At 46.6% G+C, this 19,201-nt stretch overlaps 1 protein-coding gene across 1 annotated transcript in view; it reads left to right on the top strand.

Moving 5' to 3' along the window:
• The window catches only part of ROBO3 (roundabout guidance receptor 3), a 310,469-nt gene that overhangs the window by 246,085 nt on the left and 45,183 nt on the right, over positions 1 to 19,201 (top strand). Inside the window, 3 exon segments of the mRNA XM_033171318.1 lie at positions 2,662 to 2,786; positions 5,616 to 5,688; positions 5,691 to 5,786. Coding sequence (XP_033027209.1) covers positions 2,662 to 2,786; positions 5,616 to 5,688; positions 5,691 to 5,786 — 294 coding nt within the window.

Genomic DNA, 19,201 nt, shown 5'->3' with positions numbered 1-19,201 from the left:
CCAAGTTCAAATTCATGCTTATCCATGATGCTAGTTGAGTGACTTTGCACAACATGAGGCTAAGTAAGTGCCACATCCGCACATTCAGTTGGACATCCGCATGGAGCATCTTACACTAGGGATTATTCACCTGTGGTCTTCCAGACAGTGGACTTCCATCACCTCTGACTACCAGTGACCCCTATCTTTGGTCCAGCCCAATTCCAGTGACACTTTGTTAACTACTGTCATGATTCATCACTGCTAGTTCCTGAAATAACAATCACAGTTACATGTCGCACGCTGCCAACTTTGCTGCCTTTTCTCTCCACCACAATCAAGCACAGTGGCACAGATTTTTCTCTGTGAGACAACCCAGGACCCGGAATAGAAGCAACATAGGGGGCAATGGGGAGGGGGCGCAGGTGGCGCTGTGGTCTAAACCACTGAGCCTAGGGCTTGCCGATCGGAAGGTCGGCAGTTTGAATCCCCGTGAAAGGGTGAGCTCCCGTTGCTCAGTCCCTGCTCCTGCCAACCTAGCAGTTTGAAAGCACGTCAAAGTGCAAGTAGATAAATAGGTACCGCTCTGGTGGGAAAGTAAACGGCGTTTCCGTGCGCTGCTCTGGTTCGCCAGAAGTGGCTTAGTCACATTGGCCACATGACCCAGAAGCTGTACGCCAGCTCCCTCGGCCACTAACGCGAGATGAGCACCGCAATCCAGAGTTGTTCACGACTGGACCTAATGGTCAGGGGTCCCTTTACGTTTTAGGGGGCGATGGGACTGGGCATTGCTGCAAATTTAACTCCTGTCTGCATATAGATCCACACACACACCCCTTCCCACGAACCATTTCTAGTGCCAGTCAATAACTATTAAACATCAGGAGGATTTTTCCTCATTCCATGGAAATTCTGCCAGAAAAGACTTCTGGATGGGGGAGGGCTGGTTAACAAGCAGTCACACACCCCTTGCGATTAGCATGCGGGTAACCTAGCACTCACAACTTCATTAAAGTAAGGCTTGCAGTGATCAGCATGACAATAGTACACCTGAAGCTCCTTTCCCCTCCCTTTCTTATAGTGCCTGGTGCCCTATAAATACTTTACAGCTCTGCAAGAGGGATGGGGCATTGTCTCTCTCTCCTTCTCTAGGTAGTTTGGGAGGGAGGGCAAAGAGGAGATAAGGCAGGCGATTAGCATTTGTAAAACCCGGTGCCATTTGTCTTGCATTGAGAGAAGAGAAAAGGTTCCAAACCAGACAGAAGGTGCTCAGGGAGGAATTTAAATCTGCAACATTATTTATGGCCGGGTGGCTGATTTAAAGGTTCTTTTTTTTTCTTTCCTTGCCTCTCTCTGTTGTCTCCTTTCCTTTCTTCCATTGCAAGATGATATCCTTTGCATGCATTTATAGACTGGATTTAAAATAAATAAATTAATTAAAGTCCAAGCAGATCTGGAAGCACATTAATATTTTTGATTTCCTCTGTGAAGTTATAGCTTGTGTTCCTTTACCCTACCCCAGTGGTTTGCATTTCTCCTTTCTTTATCTCTTCCATTGTTAAATGCCTCTTGCTGTTCTTGCATCTTAAAATCTTCTGGATTGCCCATACTGTGAAAGCAGGTGCTCCAGATATCTAGAAACATTGGAAGCCACCTAATGCAGAATCAGACCACTGGTCCAACTAGTTCCTTATTGTCTGACTGGCAGCATCTCTGCAGGATTTCAGATAGGGGTCTTTTTCCAGCCCTACCTGGAGATGGTGGGGATTGAACCGAGCACCTTCTGCACTCAAAGCATGTGTACCGCACCAGCAAGCTCCACCCATTCCCCAAATGAGCAAGCTATAAATGAGCCAGAGCCAGATTCAGAGTCAGAACCCACACGATCCCACGCGACATGCAACACAATTTTCACAACCCTATTCAACGAGGACCAGCAGGTCTTTCAGTCCATCTGGATTAAATGATGCTAACTCTTATAAAGCTCATTGGCTGCTGCTATAACTACTATTAGTTCAAACCAATTTAGAGAGAGAAAGTAATGAAGGAACTATATTTGACTGTCCAGACATTCTTTTTCCGGAGGCGAGATTTCACATGACACAAGAGCTTCCCAGTAGGCAGAGTGAATGGGTAGTTAGTTCCCTCCCTATTTTATAAGAGGGTGAAAAGGTAGTTACAAAATACATCTATTCATAGACTCATAGAATTGTAAGGGAACCTGAGTATCATCTAGTCCACCCACTATGATGCAGGAATATGCAGCTGCCCCATACAGGGATCGAACCTGCAACCTTGGCGTTATCAGCACCACACTCTAACCAACGGAGCTATTGAGTGCTGTCAATGTCTTTGGGGCAGAACCTTTATTTTCAAGCACACACAAATAGTCCAGAGACAGGACAGCAGAGTATAGTGACTAGGGACAAGAATGGAGAATTTATGTCCCTCCAGATGATGGTGTTGGACTTCAGCACCTGCCCCTGCCAGCATGTCCAAAGGTCGGAGATGAGGAGAGCCGTGGTTGATCTGGAGGAGCACATCTTCCCAATCCCAGGGTTATAGTGCTGGGCTTGGAAATGAAAAACCTAGGGCTGGATGGGTCCAGGGGTGGGTGCAGCTCTTAACTCCCCCAAAGTCTTAAACCTGTTTGTTTTTGTCTCGCCTCTCCTTTTCTCTCAGTTCCACCGCAGTTGGTGACCCGCCCTCGGGATCAGATTGTAGCCCAAGGCCGCACCGTGACCTTTCAGTGTGAAACCAAAGGAAACCCACCACCAGCCGTGTTTTGGCAGAAGGAAGGTAGCCAGGTAGGTGTGGCCTTACCCAATTCAGTATGGCCTCTTGCCTTCCTTTTGTGCAAATGCCGTATGTGCCTGGGTGTGCATGCTGAATCTTTCGGCTTGCCTCGGTTCTGAGATGCAATTGTCACGTTTGGTCAAATTCCATGCAGAAGTATGATGCGGAGGGTATAATGTTAGGGATGGATGGGGGAGTCTCTGTGTTGGAGATGTGGTATTATTATTATGTTGTGTGTGTGTGAAAGAGGAATGTCTTTAGCAAGCAGCAAAAAGCCAATAGAGAAGGGGCCACACACTAAAGCTCAATTCCGCCATCTTGTGAAATGGACCTCCTGATAGAGTGGTTGCTGCAGGGTGGTCTCTCCTGCAGAACACAGCAATCCATACATTTCTTTTGCTGGGAATAATAGGTCAAAGAAAAGACTTAAGACAGTGAAATCCTATGATTACACAGAAGCAAGCCCCATTGGATTCAGTGAGGCTACTCTTAGGTAAATGTTTATAGGATTGCAGTCCAAACGCTGTGAACCACCCTGAGTTTATGTGATAGAGTGAGAGATAGATCCAATTACTTTAAAAAAAGAAAAGAAAAGAAGATTCAGTTGTATACCCCATAGGGAGACTGTGATCACGCCAGTTTTACCTCAGATTAGGTTAAAAAAATATGCAGTTGTCTTTTGTTAAATAGACAGTTTTTGCAGACTGCCAAGGTTTTAGGCAAACAGAGATAACAGGAAGGTTACCCAGTACTACTCTAGCGGCAGTGCTTGCGTAGAAAAAAATACTTTCCCCCCCCCTCAGTATTTCTTCATCTATTAATCCTAGTAAATATGCCTCTGGTCTTTTTGTTATTGATATTTTCAACATTTTCTTCATTTCTTTGTTCACTATTAAGCAGAACATTTTGATTTCCTCGCACTGCCACCACATGTGTATTGTCGTTCCTTCTTTATTACACCAACAAAGGTTTGGTTTTAATTTGTACATCCTGGCCAACTTCACAGGTGTTAAATACCAGCTATGGAACATTTTTATAAAGTTTTCCTTAATCGTGTATGAGGCGGTAAATCTTATGTCTTCTTCCCAGAATTTTTCCCACTGCTCAAGTCCCTGTTAGAGTAGATAAGTATATTAATTGTACAATCCAAGCTTGTATGCCAGAGCTAGAATTTTTACCTCAGGGATTTCTCTTTAAGGCCATTTTGCCAAATTTCCTCTGAATATTCTCCACCATTGTATTTTATTTTACTTTTTGTGGCGGCGGCCATCTTCCCTCTCCCCAATGCCCTGGTTATAATGCTAGATCCAGGGCACTGTAGCGAATGTAAAATGATGGCCAGGCTGCTGGTACGCAAACACACACCCTTAGGAACAAAGGAACGATCTGTGCTACTGCCGCCGCCAATAATGAGTTCCATCCCTGAAGATCTGTTGGAGAATCTCTCCTCCTCCTGAAGAAAATTGGTTAAATGCTCCTCCCGGCTCCTCTGCCCAGAAATAGTGAGAAGAATTCTGAGGGGCTGTAGCTGTAGCTTTTCTCCTGTTCTGCCCATCAAGGGTACAGGATGCGGTCATGCCTCTGCAGCAGGGGTGGGGAACTGAGCCCGATCCTTCCGCGGGCCAATTTTGACCAGTGGGACAGGGGACTGGTGACAAACTGAAGCGGTCTCACCTTTGACGTACATCTGAAATTGGTTTCAATGAAGGTCATTTGGAAATGGACTTCAAAGCAGTGATAGCCATGCCTTCACCTGCCTCATTCATACCTGATGTTACCTGTGATGTGGTGACAATAGGAAAAGTGGACCAAGTTTCGGGAGAATGGCCTTACAGGATAAATTAGGCCCACGAGCTGGAGGTTCACCACCCCTGTGCTAGACAGGCTTCATACTTCCTAGATCTATGCTTCATTTTGCTTTCTGTTTTTCTACTACAACCCCAAGCTCTACCAACCTAAACCAGCTGCAAAATACATAGTTAGAATTTAATTTTTGAGCATATTCTGAGTTCACAGGCCCTTCACACAAAAGTCTATTGCTATTCCAGTAGCCTAAATTAGGTAGGGTTGCCATATGGCTGGAATTTCCCGGACATAGCCGGGAATCGATTGTCCGAAACACTGTCTGGACAGGAATAGCTAAAATGTCCAGGAAAATCTGGACGTATGGCAACCCATGTCGGAAGTGTAGTTTTTGGTGAATTTCATTAAAAAATAGCTCAAAAAGTTCTTCTTTCTTTGTGTCTGGATTTCCACTTTTTGAAATATGACTACCCTAAAATAGGTGAGAAATGTCATTTTGGTTTCAGGTCCTAGTTGGAACCACAAAACGAACCGTAGTTACCTGATTTCAGACATCACAGTGAACTGCGGTTAGTTTAAAACCCAAAGCAGATGCTTCTGATCTCTTCCTCTCGCATATAAAATAGGGGAGGGGAAGGCACATGAGCTCAAGACTTGCCACAGCTCATTCACATAGCAGGAAACCACAGCTTCCTGTTATGTCTGAACTAGGCTGATGAAGGGAAAAGCTTTCCAAGACGATGACGTTTCACCCATGGCAGGCATACCTCCCTTGGAGTTAGACATACTAATACATTTCATTACAAATACAAGGTACCTTTTTCTTCAGCATCTTTGGAGATTCACCCATTATCTCTTTTTGATCCCATGACAACATCCCACAGAAGCAAGGGGGGAACTGTTGTGTCTCTCAAGAGGGAGGCATTCTGGGAAATGGGCAGTGGGGAACTGGATGGCAACCCAAGGACATATTGGGTTGAATGTTTCCAGGGGATGGGAATTGAAAAAGTTTTTTCCCCCCATTTTATTTTCTACAGATCCTGCTTTTTCCTAGCCAGCCCCCTCAGGCGATGGGCCGCTTTTCTGTGTCTCCAAGCGGCGAGATGAACATTAGGACGTGCAGACTTCAGATTCGGGCTACTACATGTGTCAAGCCATTAGTGTGGCGGGGAGCATTCTGGCTAAAGCTCTCCTGGAAGTGGAAGATGGTAAGTTACCTGCGAGTGGAAGATAAATTTTTCACGCCTGGGACAGTTTGGAGCGAGAGGCGCTGATGTACACTGACTCCACGCAGATTTAAATGGCAGGAAATGCTTCCCTAATCCTGGGAGGGGGGGTGGCAAGGCCAGTAATGCACAGACATGCTTATCATATTCCTTCAAATCAATAGCTGCTTATTAAGGAGGCAGGGAGTAATCCCTAAGTTTCTCAGCCTCTGGGATGACTCACAGTTTAGCAATTCTTGGATCCAATTTCATTTATTACTTAGCTGGAAGTGAGAATGGCTCTTGCCTTAAACATGGTGGTAGTAGTGGTGGTGGGGAGGGAGGGAGGTTGCAGCCCTGACACCACTTACCTGGGAGTAAAAGGTAAAGGGACCCCTGACCATTAGGTCCAGTCGTGGACGACTCTGGGGTTGCAGTGCTCATCTCGCTTTACTGGCCGAGGGAGCCAGTGTACAGCTTCCAGTTCATGTGGCCAGCATCACTAAGCCTCTTCTGGCGAACCAGAGCAGCACACGGAAATGGCGTTTACCTTCCCGCCGGAGTGGTACCTATTTATCTACTTGTACTGCATGTTTTCGAACTGCTAGGTTGGCAGGAGCTGGGACCGAAAAACGGGAGCTCACCCCGTCACAGGGATTCAAACCGCTAACCTTCTGATCGGCAAGCCCTAGGCTCTGTGGTTTAACCCACAGCGCCACCCGCATCCCACACCTGGGAGTAAGCCCCACTCAATTTAGTTAAACATTTCCAAGCGAGATAGTTAGAATCACGTTATAGGTGAGAATAGTGAAGGCATAAATCACACACAAAAAACAATTGTTAGAGAGTCACAATGGCTCAGTTCAAATGATCCTCCAAACCATGGTTTAGAGGAGAGGTTTTCAACCTTTTCAAATCCATGGCTCCCTTGACCAGCTACATTCCTTCTGCCACTCCCCTGTGAGGAAACACACCCTGAGCCTCAGAAGCCCAGTTATGTCACCCCGTGCCTGTAGAGCTGGCAGCCCCTTGCCCCTTTTTGAAACACACTCCCTTGTGGAGTCTTCCCTCAGCCTCCTTTCCCCTCTCCTTGCGAGTCTCTGTGTCACTGGCCCCCGCCCCAAAGAGAGGTGCCTCCTCATGCCGCCTCATAGGATGCCCCCAGCCTTAGCTGCCTGACAGAGTCTGGCCAAAGGTGAACATGAGGCAAACAGGCCTTGGGGCAGCAGAGACGTGAGAGGGCATCAGAGGAGGGAGGGAAGGAAAGAAAGGGGGACAAAGGCCAGGGTTGCCCCAAGGCACCCCGACTCTCATTCAAGGCACCCCATGTTGAAAACTGCTGGTTTAGAGGATTGGAAATGAGCTTCTGGCATGAGTTCCTCTCACCACTTTCCTCTGTCTCACAGCTCCCTCTCCATTTAGCAAGAAGCATAGTCTGCTGCAATGTCCAAATTAGCCAGCTACGTTTGCACTTGCCCTCAAAACCTGAATCAGATCCCATAGTCTGATTCCTAAAAATGTCTGTTCCGCACCTGTAAGCAATCAGTATCTTAACACAGCAGCACCTGCACTCTGGAACTCCCTGCTCATTGACATTAGGCAAGCTCCTTCGCTGCACTATTTTTGGCAACTGCTAAAATCTTCTTCTTAAGGCAGGCTTACCCTGATATGTAAAGCTGGTACATGTTTTAAAGTGTTTTATTTTTGTAACGTACATTTTAACTGCTGTTTTTTTTTAAAGGTTAACTTGTTTAAAACTCTGACTTTAATGTCATTATAGATAAATTTAATGTATGTTTTTGTAAACTACTTAGAGGTGTTTTTTTTTTTACAATTAAGTAGTATACAAATTCTGTGAAATAAAATAACAATGGATGGGCAGGCATAAACCATTATTGGCCTATTCAGACATTATCATGACAAGCTTGCGTTCCTGCTGAACAGTAAGTGGGGAAAGCTGTAACAAAGAGGATGGCATGAGCCCCTGCCTGGCGTGTTGACAACCAATCCATTCTATGGTTTGAACCTGTTGTGCCATTATTATTTCTGAAACGTAAGAGGGTACCCTAAGGGTCTGTTGGGGGCGGGGGGGAATTGCTGTTTACGTTCTCTTCCATCCATATTTTTGCATATGATTCACAACTATTTTTTACTGTCATCGCCCCATATTTAAATCAACATCTTGCCTTTGTAACTAACCAAATATAATGAAATGCTGCTACTTAACATGACCCGCAGCGTCAAACTGAAAAATAAGTTGACGGAATCTTAAGTAGTTTGTTACATTAGAGCAGTTTCTCTCCTTCTTTAAATGTGTAGCTGAGTGGCAGCTGGGGGAAGCAAGAGGATAAGAGAGCAAGACTAAAAGAAATGAGTGGAAATTTCAGAGAGGCATATTATGGTCTCTGGGCTGTGGGTTGGGTCTGATGACCTCAAAGATCTCTCCAGCTCTGAAAGTCTGTGATTCTGAAGAAGTGTGCATGCACACAAAAGCTCATACCAAGAACAAACTTGTTGTTGTTGTTCAGTCATTCAGTTGTGTCCAACTCTTCGTGACCCCATGGACCAGAGCACGCCAGGCACCCCTATCCTCCACTGCCTCCCGCAGTTTGGCCAAACTCATGCAGCCGCTTCGAGAACACTGTCCAACCATCTCTCCTCTGCCGTCCCCTTCTCCTTGTGCCCTCCATCTTTCCCAACATCAGAGTCTTTTCCAGGGAGTCTTCTCTTCTCATGAGGTGGCCAAAGTACTGGAGCCTCAACTTCAGGATCTGTCCTTCCAGTGAGCACTCAGGGCTGATTTCTTTAAGGATGGATAAGTTTGAACTTTTTGCAGTCCATGGGACTCTCAAGAGTCTCCTCCAGCACCATAATCCAAAAGCAGCAATTCTTCGGGCGATCAGTCTTCTTTATGGTCCAGCTCTCACTTCCATACATTACTCCTGGGAAACATACATTACTGTATGTATGTTGTATGTGGTAAACATACATTACTGTTGTCCTTGTCCATGGAGTTTTCTTGGCAGGGATACTGGAGTGATTTGCCAGTTCCTTCTCCAGGTGGATCACATTTAGTCTAAACTCTCCGCTATGACCTGTCCATCTTGTGTGGCCCTGCATGGCATAGCTCATAGCTTCCCTGAGTTATTCAAGCCCCTTCGCCACGACAAGGCAGTGATCCATGAAGGAGAGAACAAACTTAGTTGTCTCTAAGGTGCTACTGGAAGGGATTTTTTTATTTTTTATTTTGTTTTGACTATGGCAGACCAAGACGGCTACCTACCTGTAACTGTGATTCTAAGAAAAGACTTCTCAGGTACATGGGCTTTGCAAGCCTCCCCCCCACATCCCCAATAATACCTCAAGAATCTTTCTCCTGACATTTCACTAAGACCTACAAGGGTTGGGCTTTATAGGATCTGTCCATTTTGGGTTACATGTGAGCATTGGAAATAACATTTCAGACAATCCTAGAATATAAACAACTAGGATATTATTTTCTGTTTTTTTGCAGGAGGGGCAACAGGCTCTGCAAATTTAGATTTTGTTGTATCTTGTTGGTTTTTCTTGTGGAATGGAGAACTCACCAAATCCAGCTTTAGCCCTGCTTTCATTAAACATAGATTCTGACCTCACTATCTGACTAAAGATTTAGTGTTCTTTTTACTGATGTCCAGACGTTTGGTGCTAGCATGTTTTTTGGAAATCTCAGGCTGAGCTACCCCTCAAGATATGGTTCAACAGCATTTGGGATGTAGCTGTCTCAGAGCTACATCCCAAACTAACCCCGGCTTAGAAGAGTAGCAAAAGGTGTTGCTTAGAGAGATACTGTAGCTTTGTTGAAGCTCCTTTCTTTTATATGTAAGGGAAGAAGATAACAATCCCCCCATCTGCTCTAATTTGTCTGTGGCAAGGCTATATTACCATTAATGACTTAAGAACAGGCTTGAAATGACAGTACGTACTCAATGTAATGTTGTTGTTTTTGCGGAGATTGTATTATATAACTAGGCTTGTACCCAGTTATTAGAATTAAATTTTATTGAAGAAAAAGAGAAAAAGATATGGTATATCCTAAAGAATGACACCAGTGTGCCATTCATTGTCAGTAGCTCAGTCAGTAGACCGTAATACTCTTAATCTCAGGGTTGTGGGTTCGAACCCTACATGGGGGGGGGAATCCTGGATTGCAGGGGGCTGGACTAGATGATGCTTGTGATCCCTTCCAACTCTACAATTCTATGAGTACCAGTTAAGAACATGCCTCTGTCCCCCCCAAAATACTGATCCCTCCAGAGCTTTCTGAAAAGGGAGGAAGTGACCAGCCATTCCTTTAGTTTTGTCGTCCCCTAGTCTCAGTGTTCGTTTGGCCATTACCTGGATGAAGGACCCTATTGCCCTCCACACCTTGTTGGACTCCAGCTCCCATCAGCATGCTTATTGGTCAGGGATGGTGGAAGTTGTAGTCCAAGTTACATACATCCACAGTTTGTGCACCCTCAGCTGTTACCTGGAGGAAATTTCACACCAAATCACCGAAGAACCTTTCTTGAGCCCTAGCAGTCCCCTTTTCTTCTTGCTGCTAATATCATTTTGTCTATGTTTCCTGGCAATATTCAGATACCTGGAAAGCATAGAAGGGGCTTGACTGATCGGAAAACCTTTCACTTTTATTAAATCACTGGAAAGAAATGGTGGGGTGGGGGAGGTTCAGAGGGAAAGAGAAAGAATAGCTGTGTAGGCAATTTCCTTCATTACCACCACCTAACAATAGGACTTGGGGGGGGGCTTCTCCCTTCCCCCCCCACCTCCCATTCTCCCAAGCAAGCTGTGCTTCGTCAAAATCAACAATTATTTAATGAAATGTTGTCAAGTTACGTAGGTAGAAGTGGGAGTAGTAGGAGGGTGGTGGGTGGAATTTCATGGCGTATATTCGTAAATAACAACTTAGCTACGGAAAGAACAGCACAGATCAATTGCTGTCACGCTGGGCATTTTCTGCACCGAGCAGGGTACGCTTTATTAAGAAGCCATCTCCTCTACAAATCCAATGTGATGCAGGGCAAGATGTCATAAGAGGCATGTGCTGGTAACCTCAAGACTTGATTGCTGCAATGCGCTCTATGTGGAGCTACCCTTGGTCCAGGGGCTCCAGCTTGTTGTGGGGATACACTATCACCAGCACATTAACTCCAGTGCTCAAAAGCCTGCACTTGGTGCTCATACACTCCTGGTGCAGGTTCAAGGTTCTGGTGTTAATTTGCAAGGCCCATAGCAACTTGAGCAGGGGTAGGTAACCTAAGGCCCACAATCGCCTTCTAAATCTGGCCAGCAGACAGTCAGGGAATCAGCGTGTTTTTACAGGAGTAGAATGTGTCCTTTTATTTAAAATGCATCTCTGGGATATTTGTGGGGCCTGCCTGGTGTTTTAACATGAGTAGAATGTGTGCTTTTATTTTCAATGCATCTCTGGGTTATTTGCGTGGCATAGGAATTCGTTCGTTTATTGTTTTTCAAAATATAGTCCAGCCCCCCCACAAGGTCTGAGGGACAGTGGACCAGCCCCCTGCTGAAAAAGGTTGCTGACCCCTGAACTTGAGCCTAAGGCACCTCAAGGGCCGCCAATCCCTTATATCCCTGCCCAACCGCTAAGGTCTCTGCAGATGCCTTGTTAATGGCTCAGATGCACGATTCATATCTGTATTCACTAGGAGCTGTGTGTTTAGGATTGTGGGCCCCATATCATGTGATTCCTTTGCAGTTGAGATCCGTATGTACATAAAATCATACCAAAAAATGAAATCAGTAACAAGCTATTCTGATAAGATGCATTCTTAATTGCCTGCATTATCCTGACATTATTTTGTAGGGGTTAAAGAGAGCTGCGGCAGGGCAAGGCATCAGTAGCACCCTGGACAGCTCCAGCCAGGGCCCAGCCTGCAGCTTTAACGTAACAGCAGGGCTCAGATGTTGTTTCAGCAACAGCCAGCCTCCAACTGAGCCTTAAATAGGAGCCTTGAGCATCCCAGTAGCTAGCGCCATCTTCCATGAGAGGAGTATCTTCATTAAAGGGACAGAGCCTGCTTTAGAAGTCATTGACTTTTGTAAAATGAGAGAGACTATGGCCTTCTGAGCTGCTGTCCTTAGAGTCAGAGGAGAGCAATGCAGCCCATTCAGGCCAAAGAAATACTAGCACTACAGGCTCTTCTTCCACAAGTGTGCTTGTGTAGTAGCACTTGCGTTACTGGTCACACCCCAAGAGGGGTTCTCCCCCCCCCCGAATCCCCAAACTCATTCCCCACAAAGAAGGGAGATCTGACTAGAGAGTCATTCCAAGAGCTGGCCCTGTCTAGAAAGCCTCAGTAGCCGCCATATCCATTCTTGTGCCAAATAGGCCTTGTTGAACCATCACCTTGTTGAACTGGTGACCTGGAAATGAAAGGCTTTGTACTGCCTTATTTCCCTACCTCTGAGCTTCTCCCCAGGGAGCAATCCTCTACTCTCAACAGAGTCCTCCCTTCCACCCTCTCCTTTATTATTATTATTATTTAACGGAAACACCTGATCCATTGGCAGCAGACAATTGGGAGGGATTAATAAGACAAAGGAGGTTGTAACCCTGAAATCCTCATTTAGTCTCAGCATCACCAGCTGGGTTTCTACGGCAACAAGAAAAGGCACACACTTTCCAAAACTCCAGTACACGGGAGACGTGGCTCTGTGTGTGTTGTATATGTGTGTTGCACATTGACACTTCTTCGTGTGTGTGTGTGTATGTCCACATCAGGCATGTGATTTTAAAGGGGGGGGGGATCAGCAAGTGGACAAGTGTCTGTTGCCACCTTTCAGCGTCAACACAGAAGAGCTAAATCACTTCTTATCTTCCCCCGCCCTTCCCCCTGACACTCAGGGAGGAGGGAAAAGGCAGCTGGGACTTGTGTACAATCTCGTGGGTTGCACCCACATGCCATCGAATATGATGTCAAGCCGTTTGTCTGCTGCGTGGGAGATTTGGCGGGGCAGGAGGGGAGGAAGTGCCGGCGATCCGTCTCCTGTATGAGCGGCGGGCGCAGGGCCCTCATGCTGGAAGCTTGGCAGGTGCGACAGATGATCCCTGTCTGAAGCCAGCTCCTTTGCCTTGATTGATTTTCTCTCGCCTCTCCCTCCCCCTCCACCCCTTGCGTGCGCTTTCACTGCTGATTGTTACTGGGAAATTCAATTGTGTGTGAACTCTCGAGCGCCCTTTGTCCGTTCGCTGCTTCCCAGTCGATAGAGAGTAATTAGGGTTGTAAATAATGGGCAGAGCCTGTGAGATCGCTGGGCTGCTGGGCAGATGTGAAGCTTGGCCACCTCTTGGGTTTTAGTTTCAGGGGATTAGAAGGGGGCAGATCTTTCATGTATGCAGGATAGAAAATCTAGCACTGATGCCCTCTCCCCTTGAGTCTTGCTGCTAAGCAGGGCAGCAGATCAAGAGCAGCTTTCCCCAGCCTGGGGCTTTCTACATGTTTTGGACTCTTATTCCATCAGGCCCCAGCCAGCATGGCCAGTGGTCAGGGATGATGGGAATTGCAGCCCAACAACATCTGTAAAGCAGCAGGTTGGGGAAGACAGCACTAGGGTGAAAGATGTGAAGGTTGCAACCATCAGGAAGTGGTGTCAATCGAGGTGGCATTTCAGCCTATAAATTTAATAGTATTGTTATTAAATATTGCATAATGTTAAATACATTTTCTTTACTGTTTGGGAGATAAGAAGGTATGTGCACTTAAAATATGCCCCTTTCTTGAGGAAGGGCTGTAGCTCCTTGATAGAGTGTAACCTTTGCATGAAAATGATCCTGTGTTCAGTCTAAGTAAGAGTGTGAGAGACCCCCTTCTGTAGGGTTGCCATATTTCAAAAAGTGAAAATCCAGACACAATAGTTACTGCTTTTGTGTTTGTGTTGCTTTTTTTTTTTGCAAAGTTGTTGCAAAAATCGCCAAAACTGACACTGCCAACATGGGTTGCCTATATCTGGATTTTTCCGGACATTTTAGCAATTTCTGCCCAGACACTGCTTCTGACCTCAGTATTCCAGGTATGTCCAAGAAATTCTGGACGTTTGGCAACCCTACCCTTCTGAAACCCTAGAGAGCTGCTGCCAGCCAGTGTAGACAGTGCTGAGCTAGGGACCAATGTTCTTGACTTGGAAGAAGGCAGCTGCCTGTGCTCCTCTGTGTTTCTTTCATGTCAGGGAATGAAAAACTGCACCAAGGAGATTTTCTTCTCTCCTGGCTGTTATGTCAACTCAACGCTTCACAATGATATCCGTTTACCGAGCAAAAGCGTTGGAATCCCAGACAAAACCTTCCTGTGAAAAGGGGAACCCAAGACAACATTAGGAGTTCAAAGGATGTTAAACCCGACACCACATGAAACTCCGCATAAGTCAGAATCCTAGATGGGGGTGGGGGAGATGGTTTGCCTTCTCTTCTCCAAAGAGTTCAAAGCCATTGCTGGTCATCTCATGAGGTCCACAGCTCGCTCGCTCTTTCCTCAGTCAGCCTCCACATGCCTGCCTTCCTACTACAACAGTCCTGGGGGTCGCAAACACAGGCTGGAGATCCTCAAGATTGGCAGGGTGTGTGTGTGTGTGTGTGTGTGTGTGTGTGTGTAGAGAGAGGGGGTGGGGAAAACCCCTAGAAAGCGGAAACATCATGAAGTCTAAGCACACTGTCTGACCTTGGAGTGATTTGTTGTTGTTTAGTCATTTAGTCATGTCCAACTCTTCATGACCCTATGATCAGAGCACGCCAGGCACTCCTGTCTTCCACTGCCTCCCCTAGTTTGGTCAGACTCATGTCGGTAGTTTCGAGAACCCTGTCCAACCATCTCATCCTCTGTCATCCCCTTCTCCTTGTGCCCTCCATCTTTCCCAACATCAGGGTCTTTTCCAGAGAGTCTTCTCTTCTCATGAGGTGGCCAAAGTATTGGAGCCTCAGCTTCAGATCTGTCCTTCCAGTGAGCATTCGGGGCTGATTTCCTTCAGAATGGATAGGTTTGATCTTCTTGCAGTCCATGGGACTCTCAAGAGTCTCCCAGCACCATAATTCAAAAGCATCAATTCTCGACAATCGGCCTTCTTTATGGTCCAGCTCTCACTTCCATACATCACTACTGGGAAAACCATAGCTTTAACTATACGGACCTTTGTCGGCAAGGTGATGTCTCTGCTTTTTAAGATGCTGTCTAGGTTTTCATTGCTTTCTCCCAAGAAGCAGGTGTCTTTTAATTTCGTGACTGCTGTCACCATCTGCAGTGATCATGGAACCCAAGAAAGTAAAATCTCTCACTGCCTCCATTTCTTCCCCTTCTATTTGCCAGGAGGTGATGGGACCAGTGGCCATGATCTTAGTTTTTTTTTATGTTGAGCTTCAGACCTTATTGGAGTGATAGCTGACTCTTGATGGGAGACCCATGAAAACTCAGGAGGACGGAATGGGATGGAGTATACTGGAATAGAGCAGAACTGGCTGGCTGGAACCTGGGGCACTCCACACAGCAACATTTTGCTGCGGGCCCCACTTGTTCTCTTTGATTCTCCATCTCTTACCTCTGCCTTCAGTCCCCCTGCCCCTCTTCACTGTCTGTCTATGCTCGTGTCAGTTTGCTGACCGGAGGATGTAAGGACGATATTTCATCTTAGATTCATGGCTGTTTCTGTAGCTGGCCGAGGCCAAGGGTGCCCTCTTAATCCTTCATGCCCTGCTCTCTGGCCCCCTCCCTCCCCTTCCACCCCCGCCTCCTCCATTTCCCTTTCCTCTCGCCACTTGCATGACTTGGTTTGCCTCCGTTCAATAGGGCTCTTATTTAGTGTCATTTCTCATAGTGTCAGAGCAAGCTCCCTCCAAGCGCATCTGATCAATGGCATTGATCCACAATAAAACTGGCACCAACATCAAGCGTCCGGAGAAGCGCAAGCGCTAAGCACTTCTTAGCTAGGGCAGGCCGGGCGCTGAGTTCATTAGCACAGCCGCTGGCTTTCTCAGACAAATGAATGGCAGTCCCATTAATAACCAAGTCTTTTGTCTGGAAACCTGTGTTTAATTGCACTGTCCATATCTATTTTGCTGTAAACGTAGATTCAGTCTGTTATGGACGATGGCAGAGGTGGCAAACAGTGCCCGGCAGATGTTCTTAGACTCCAACTCCCATCATCCCTGATCCTTTGTCATTCTGGGTGGGACTGGTGAGGGAGTGGCAGTCCCAACACCATCCAGAAGGCGCCAAGATGACTACCCTTGATCTATGGTCAGGCAAATAGCGTTGTATTCGGCGGTAGCCTACTGATTTAGAGTAGACCCACTGAAATCAATGGTACAGCTAACTTAGCTTCATTCATTTCAGTGAGTTACTCTAAGTAGAACTTAGTTGGAAACATGAGAGGGGAGAAGGCAGGAGCGGGCCCACTAGCCTTTCTGTAAGCTCCATATGTTCCACCAGACCTCCAAACAATGGGTTGTGTCCAGTGCTGGTCCTGCTCAGAGCACGTGCGTTGAAATCAATAGGCATGGCTAACTTTGGCCCATTAATTTCAGTGGGTCTACTCTGTGTAGAAATCAGTTGAAGATGACCCAAGTTGTATGGGCTCTTTATATATGACCCCAGACTCTGCAAGAAGCCAAGTCTCCAACCACATGGATTGAGGCATCACATGTACAAGCTGTATCTACATGCCTGGCTCAGTTCAGAGGTTCAGTGGAAGACATGGAAGTTGGGGGCAAGGCCAGTGGACATGATTCCACTCTGGCTCTGTGCATTCAGTGAAACCAGATTGTTCAGGGCTGAGCAGGGCTATAAGACTGTTAGCTGACATACACTACTTAAAGGTGGATGAGGCTTTAGGGGAGGGTAACCTCTGGTGGTGGGGGGAAACTATCTTTCTTGGGTAGCTTGTCCACCTTTGGCCCCCACCTGCACTCAGCCCTCACCTGTGGCTCCTAGAAGCTGTCAGCATGTCACAGTGGCCACACCCTGAGAATGGCTTTGACTGGCTGGCTAAACCAGGTGAGGACAGCTAATGGGTCTCAAACCCTCAGTGAGTTAGGGACTTTTCCTGCATGCAAAGACAGGCTCTGGCAGATTGAGAGGATGAGACCAATAGTGAGTCCAATGGCCAAGAAGGTGGTTTTTGCACATACTGTAGAGGGAAGTGAGAGGCAGATGGGTCTCATCAACCTGGGAAGGTAGCCCATCTAGAAGAAGGAAAAATCTGATCCTAAACCTCTGCTGCCTTCTGTGATATCTTTGGGAGAAGAAAAGGCTACACAAATCCAGAGTGGAGTCCCTAAGATGGTTGGATGGTGTCTTGTGTGCCTTCTCCTGGCAACTCCTACAGCCAAGCTGGTGCCCAACTGTATTGCTCTGCTTTCCTTTGGACCACATCAGCGAGGCCGAGAGGAGAGTTGTTGTCCGGGCAGCCCAGGAGCTCCATAAACACTGCCCAGGCTTGTGCCTCAGTCACTTTGGTGCTACTAATGCAGTGGTTTGAGTTCACTCCTGCAGGCACACTTCATTGTCTCTGAAGACAGACGGACGTCAACAACTACTTAAAGGGTTGGTTTTGGTGTGGCTGTCAGTAAAGCTTCTGTGCAGACCTCTGGAGTTGACAGATAGCTGTTAGTGTACCAACAAGTCCTCCCTAAGGCCCAAGTTACCTGTTACAACTACAGTGTAGTTGACTGCTGCATGATATTAGTAACATGAAAAAGTGCCAATCACCCCAAGGTTGCCTTAGATTAGTTACACCATTCATCCAGCTTGTCAGCTTAGACGTCTTTCTGAGTTCTCGAGCGAAGCTCTTACCCATTGCCTGCTAGCTAAGATCCATTTAACTAGATATGCTGTGGACTGACCCTGCGACCTTATGTTTGCAGTACATGTGCTCCGCCACTGAGCTTGTTGTTGTTCAGTCGTTCAGTCGTGTCTGACTCTTCGTGACCCCATGGACCAGAGCACGCCAGGCACGCCTATCCTTCACTGCCTCTCGCAGTTTGGCCAAACTCATGTTAGTAGCTTCAAGAACACTGTCCAACCATCTCATCCTCTGTCGTCCCCTTCTCCTTGTGCCCTCCATCTTTCCCAACATCAGGGTCTTCTCTAGGGAGTCTTCTTCTCATGAGGTGGCCAAAGTACTGGAGCCTCAACTTCAGGATCTGTCCTTCTAGTGAGCACTCAGGGCTGATTTCTTTAAGAATGGATAGGTTTGATCATCTTTCAGTCCATGGGACTCTCACTGAGCTATGGGTACACAAATGCGCAGACACAGAGAGCATTGTAGGTTCCTCAGACAGAAGTGCCTCTGCCACAGGGTAGATTGATGGCCACAAGGTGCATTGATGGTGGACAGCTTTAGGCAAATTCATGGAGGATGAATCAATAGCATCTTCGTGGTTATGTAGATCCTTGTGCTCAAAGACAACAAGCCACTGAAGACCAGTTGCTGAGAGCAGCAGCAGGAGGGCTTTGCCTTCATGCCTTGCTTTTATGAGCTTAGCAGAGCCACCTGGCTGAATGTTGTGGGAAGGCAGGTTCTGGGCTAGACGGAACTTGGGTTTGAGTCATACATTCTTATAGAATGTCAGGATTCAAACCCACAGCCCCTAGAGACACAGACACAGTGAGTGAAAAACCTAAATGAGCAGACCTTGCTTTCTAGGATGCTGCTACAGTGCAGATGCTTTGCTGCCAAAAGGATTTGCAGTAATTTTCGGTGCTCATTCTTCAGTTGGTAAGGTGCTTTGTTTATGCAAGGCTCATAGCAAAATCAAGGCAGAGGCAGAGAGCCAATTTCTTAAAGAGCTTCATATCCAAATTCAAATAGAACTTGGTTCCCAATAAGCAGGAACCAATGAAAGGCTTCTCCCCCAAAAAGCTGATGGATGAGCACAGCATATTACCTATAGGTAAGCAGAAATGAGCTGGGGAGTGGGTATGATGAGTGCATGAATGATGGCCCATTAGATGGGGGGGGCAAAACCTACCCATGCAGTCCCTACTCATGACATCTTCAGCATCTCCAGCCTGTACATTATGTGTGGACATCTAAGAGGACAAAGCTGTCTTGCAGGCTTCCATGCAGTCTGGAAACCCAGCCCAGCAAGCAACATGCAAATCGGGACGGGGGGGGGGGAGGTAGAGCTTAAGAAATGTTCTGATCCTCCACTGACGGGTGCAGTATATGAATAAAGATGACAGAAGCTGTAAGGCAAGTTTCGCTCTTTTGCTTGATCCGCTTTTAGGAAAGCACACCGCCTAATCAAGTAGCGAAGTATGTAAAGCGCATTTACATAACTGCAATCCAGAGCGAAATGAATTTCCTTTTTTTTTACGCAAAATGCACAATGCGATTCTTGCAAATTAGTGGAACCGTTTCCCACA

This window comes from Lacerta agilis, chromosome 15 (assembly GCF_009819535.1).
Source record: "Lacerta agilis isolate rLacAgi1 chromosome 15, rLacAgi1.pri, whole genome shotgun sequence".
NCBI lineage: Eukaryota > Metazoa > Chordata > Lepidosauria > Squamata > Lacertidae > Lacerta > Lacerta agilis.
This window is presented reverse-complemented; position numbering and strand designations above follow the sequence as displayed.